At 35.3% G+C, this 5,111-nt stretch overlaps 1 protein-coding gene and 1 long non-coding RNA gene across 2 annotated transcripts; one reads left to right on the top strand and one right to left on the bottom strand.

Annotated features, from left to right (window-relative positions):
• Positions 1-422: 422 nt before the first annotated feature.
• Positions 423-1,101, top strand: LOC149498262 (uncharacterized). The gene is made up of 3 exons (XR_016319374.1): positions 423-620; positions 734-804; positions 906-1,101. It is a non-coding gene; the product is annotated as an uncharacterized LOC149498262 (long non-coding RNA).
• Positions 1,102-1,612: 511 nt separating this feature from the next.
• LOC149498261 (G2/mitotic-specific cyclin S13-7-like) lies at positions 1,613-4,366 on the bottom strand. The gene is made up of 8 exons (XM_089718551.1): positions 4,172-4,366; positions 3,639-3,795; positions 3,487-3,547; positions 3,088-3,345; positions 2,876-3,001; positions 2,381-2,788; positions 2,111-2,289; positions 1,613-2,024 (listed from the first exon to the last, which is right to left on the bottom strand). Exons 1-8 carry the CDS (start codon positions 4,206-4,208, stop codon positions 1,874-1,876), a joined length of 1,377 nt encoding a protein of 458 aa, XP_089574677.1. The 5' UTR covers positions 4,209-4,366; the 3' UTR covers positions 1,613-1,873.
• Between the last annotated feature and the right edge of the window lie 745 nt (positions 4,367-5,111).

Raw genomic sequence — 5,111 nt, 5'->3', positions numbered from 1 at the left:
AAAAGCATCCTAGGAGAGCACTTTATAAGGGTGTTTTAACACTTTTAACTTCTTACATGCATAGGAAATTTGGAAAATTATGCCCTAGCAAATTGTATTTGCCACATTTTTTCCATTAATTTAAGCTATATAAGTGAACAGTACACTTAGGGAAAAAAAACAAGCATAATTGCCATGCCAAAATATGGTAAACAATAGCTTTGAAATCATTAAAAAAATTCTTTTTTTTTCCCAGAAAGTTGACAGTTGTTGCGTAATTGAAATCCATTGATGTCCGAAATGATAAACAGGTAAGCAGCTGCCTTTACATTCTTTGCCACTCCACAAAGCAATTTATCCTTTTCTTTAAGATGGTGTATGGTGTAGTTTATGGATGGCATCTTGAAGGAGCTTGAGCTTGCTGGATTTTATTTACACGTACTTTTTACTGCTTTTTAACTTTACCTAATCTTGGCTTATGTGTAACAATTTTTGATTCAGTTTAACTTTTAGATTTCAGTACCTTGGGTTGGGTAGATCTCAAAGTATCAAATTATTGACACTGCGGAAAAGGTTTGCAATTTGAGAGGGAAGCAGATTGGATTATGAAGATCGATATGGACCCAATGGATAAGTTAGAGGTAGGATTATAATTATTTTAAGTTAATTTTATTTACACGTACTTTTTACTGCTTTTTAACTTTACCTAATCTTGGCTTATGTGTAACAATTTTTGATTCAGTTTAACTTTTAGATTTTGACAGACGATGATCGCTGCATCAGACGTCAACAACCTTGGTGTGATTGGATCTGTTAATATTCAAGGTAATCAAACCCAGATTCACGTGCTGGCTTCATATCTGATAATTATAACTATTAAGCCCTCATACAAGAAATTGATTTTTCATATATTTTGCATTTTTTAGGGGGTTTACGTGCGGGAGTGGGGAAGTTCACGGTGGCAACTGGAATGATATTGAATTTTCTGGTTTTTTATGTTTCATTTTTTGCGATTCCATAACCCTTTTCTTTTTTTTTTTCTTGTGGTCGCTGTAGTAGAAGGGTGGTTGCAGCAGTGATGCTGCCTTCAGTTTGATGGTGTAATGGTAGCGGTGAATAAAATCTGCAATTGCTTTTATCCCTTGACTTTTCCTCAAGGTAAATAGAAAAGGGCATATTGATGATGTTATTCTTAAATGGTATTCAAATCAATAAACATATAAAATTTTTTAAAAAAAAAGAATTTTTTCCATGCACATATTTGATTGTGCATTATTTATAGAATTATTTAAAATATAAATTTGCTCACTGCAAAAAAAAAAAAAATCACTCGTGGCATCGCTGTGGGGGCCAAAAAAAGCTAGTTTATATCAATGATGGGTGAGAGATACGATTCATATGGTATCACTTTGAAATACGATTTTTCTTGACACTAGAAAAGCGGATGCAATCATTATAAATAGGTTCAACTCGAAAATTCATAATAGCTCGAAACAAAAATAATTCATATGCTGATGATATTATAAAATAATTATTTTTCTTTGTATTTTATAAAATTTATTGTGAAATATAATATCATTAAAATATAATGAAATAATACATAAAGCGAGATTGAATATAAAAGAAACAAATAGAGGACGAAAAATATTTCCTGAAATTTCATTCATTGCATAACAGGAAAGGGAAAAGAATAAGCTGTCACAGCTGATTGAATGACCATACAATTTAAAAATAAAAAAAAAATAAAAAAAAAGGAGAAAAAAGTTAATAGAATTACCCTAATGCAAACAAGAAAGAAATGAAACAAAAGTTGCCCATTAGCAACCAACAAATGATCAGTTCTCACTCATTACATTTCTCACATACAGCAAATGTGAATCTAAGTGGTCTTTTGTTACTGACACAAACTAGGAGGCAAAAGACTTTTGGCTGGTGGAAGCACTGCAACAGCTCCTCTCTGGGGATTTGAGTACTTTCTGTGCACTGTTTGAAGCTTGCTTTCTGCAGCTCTTAAGTGCAAGAACACCAACAATCCAGCACAATCCCTGGTGATTGGGAATAAACAGCACAAATATTAGATACAGTAGTACTAGAAAAGCAGCAAAAAAAAAGGGAAATTGATTAAACTTACTTCAGCTGTGCTTCTGAGAATCCAGTGTGAAGCTTGAGGGTGTCTGTCCAAGCAGGTGTTTTATTTAGAGTGCATCGAGCTGCGTAGACTGCTGATGCAGCAACCATTGATGGGCAGAACATTATAGTCTCATAATGCATAATACCCAATTCAGCAAGAAAATAGACCATGTTCTCCATCTGGACAACAAACAAAGAAGCGAAAAATTCAGATATCTATTTGAATCCTAGCACTAGAGGGGGAAAAATGAATTTTAGATTTTATTGTCACCTCCTTGTCAGGAATTGATGCTTTGATGAAACGAGCAAGGAAGACATAATGAGTAGGCACTGTTAGGGTCCATTCCAGCTTCGCCAGTATAGTTTTCTCCATAACAAGAACTTGCTCATGAGTATACGCTCTATCTGAAATGCACACCAAATCATTGACCTCGGGTGGCCATATTTCCTCATATTTGGAGGCCATAAGTGTAGCACTGATACCCACTAGTTGGAGCTCCCTTCTTGGTACAGTCTTTACAGAAAGGAATCGGTCAATAATATTGATTGTGAGATAAAGGGTTTCAGGTGAGAGATCAAACTTCTGATGCACATCTATCAACCAATCAATTAGAATTGCTCTCATTTTCTCATTAATTTCAGGTTGTGAGTCCATGTAATTATGAGTCCGGCTCTCATTCTGCATTAAAGTAAAAGAATTATTAGGTTAGATGCAGACACATTCTGCAAAATAGAGGAAATTGGGAAGGGGGAAAATAATATATACCTCAGCTAGCTTATAGAACTTGTAAATATCTTCAACGTACTCAACTCCAGCCAAGTCATTATTGGCATCTGCTGCATCAATATCAACAATCTCCTCCTTTGGTTTGTTGGCCAGACCACAAGCAGCCTGTAATTGGACCAAATTTGAAAAATTAGAAGAAGGATAATTCTAATACCAACCGAAGAATCACAATAATCTAAACAATAAGTCACCTTGCTTCGAGCAGTGAGGACTGAAGTAAAAGCCTGGACTTTCTTCTTTGTGGTTCCTTCTTTTTTGCCATTCACTGCCTTCTCTTGCTTGTTGTTCTTTACATTTTCCTCTTCTTTTTCCTCAGTGTCAGGGCTTATCTCAATAACCTCATCAGGTTTTGGCTTTGGCTTTACAATCACTTTCTTCTGAACTACTTTTGCTGCTGCAGCTTTTTTACCCGCACCAGGCACTTTGTTTACATTGGCACAAATTATTTTCTGCATTAAAAATAAAGCCCAGAAACCAGAATTCAGATAATGATGACACAAACACTTAAAAGAGACAATATAAATAACCAGTAATCAAACTTAAGAAATCAAAACAAATAAGTAAGAAGTGGTATAAACAAAAAAACAAACCTTGTTGTTCTCTGCTGCGGCTGCCGCTTGGGCATTGGCCAGGAGTTGTGCACAAAAACTCCTATCAAAGAACAGAAAAATTAGTAAAAAAGATAAAAAATATATATATATATTTTCTACTTCACACGTAGGCACAAAAGAGAGAAAGAAACCTTGTCATGGGGCGGGAAACCTGTCCCTGGGCCTTTGAGTCAATTCCACGAACAGGTACTAGATTCCCAATATCGCCAAGAGCACGGCGGTTTCTGCCGTCCGCGGCAGCCCCTATATTTTTCTTCTGGTGCATATTCCCACCTAAAACTGCTTCCCCTGTTGGGATCATTCATTAAAAAGGCATTAAATATAGAAAGAGATAATGATAGCGAATTATAAAATACTTACAAAAAAAGAAAGAGAAATCCTATTTCTTGTGCTTGTTTTCAATTCTGAGATCAATTCAAAGATTCATATCGAATTTTTATTGCTAAAACTTCAAGTAGACGCTATTTATCAAATATTTATTTGCTCTGGTTGATTTCTTCAATTGAAGGAGAACCGAACAGAAAATATATGGGAAAGAATCAACACAAGAATAAAAATAACAAGGGAACAAAACCGTGTCAAAAATCAAAATGTAATCTCAGAATTCTTGAAATTTAAAGGGACAAACTAAATGAACAGAAAAAAGAATACCCAATACACATACCTCTGCCTTGCTGTGGAACGATAGGTCTTGAAGCCATTTCAGATAAATCACCTGGTCGAGTCCCTTAGTCTTGAATGCAAATAATCGCTTGAATCTTCAGTGAGAATAATCCTCTTCAAGAACCAACTTTGTCTCTAAACTTTCTCCGTTTGGGTAGATTTGAGAAATCAGAGAATTGATCGAAGAAGAAGAAGGGAGGACTATTCTCTTTATCAAGCTGCGGGAGCCGACTCTTGGATTGCAACGGTCGGATTTTGTTTGATTTCTGAGCGTTAGATCTGTCTTTAATCCAACGGCGTGGAGTTCCTCTGAACTTTTATAGCCGTTAGCGCAAGTATGGAAAAACAAAGAAAAAAGATGCCGTTAAGTGTTAAAATATAAGGTAACAGGGCACGATTACAATGTTACCCAAGTTGCATTAAACTTTTGTACTCCTTGTACCGTAACGTGCCACCACGTCCACCAAATATAACCGTGAACCGTCTCCTTCCCTGGGGCCTGCTTTAAAAAAAAAAAAAAAAAGAAAAGAAAAAAAAAAGAAAAAAGTTCAGTACTTAATTTAAAGTCTACCCAAATGCTTCTAGGGGAGAGGTAGGCTGTAAGATTCGAGGCGAGGCTCGATAAATATTCAGCTCAGTTTAAGTTCAGTTTCTAAACGAATCAAATTTAAACAGAATTTTAGATTCGTTTAAATAAATAAATTGAATTAAGCATGAAATAGTTCGATTCGATGAGGCTTGCAAACTGTATCATTTGTAAGACTTGCGAATAAGTTCGTTGAACAGGTTCGCGAATAGACTTATTGAATAGGCTCGCGAACAAGCTCGTTTAATAGGTTCGTGAATAGGTTCATAATAGACTTATGAACATGTTCGTCTAATAAGCTCATGAATAAACTCGTTAAATATGATTGTGAACAAGCTCATTTATATTTTTTGTA

Source organism: Jatropha curcas, chromosome 2 (assembly GCF_041381405.1).
Source record: "Jatropha curcas cultivar XTBG-Jc1 chromosome 2, XTBG_Jcur_1.0, whole genome shotgun sequence".
Classification (NCBI taxonomy): domain Eukaryota; kingdom Viridiplantae; phylum Streptophyta; class Magnoliopsida; order Malpighiales; family Euphorbiaceae; genus Jatropha; species Jatropha curcas.
The sequence above is the reverse complement of the archived record's forward strand: the minus strand, read 5'-3'. Positions and strand labels throughout refer to the sequence as shown.

Excerpts from the sequence above, each read along its gene's own strand:
- LOC149498261 (XM_089718551.1), bottom strand. The coding sequence starts at position 4,208 with ATGGCTTCAAGACCTATCGTTCCACAGCAAGGCAGAG. Across the intron at positions 3,002-3,087 it reads TCCTCACTGCTCGAAGCAAG|GCTGCTTGTGGTCTGGCCAA; the intron begins GTGACTTATTGT and ends GTCCAATTACAG. Across the intron at positions 2,290-2,380 it reads CATCAATTCCTGACAAGGAG|ATGGAGAACATGGTCTATTT; the intron begins GTGACAATAAAA and ends TTTGTTGTCCAG.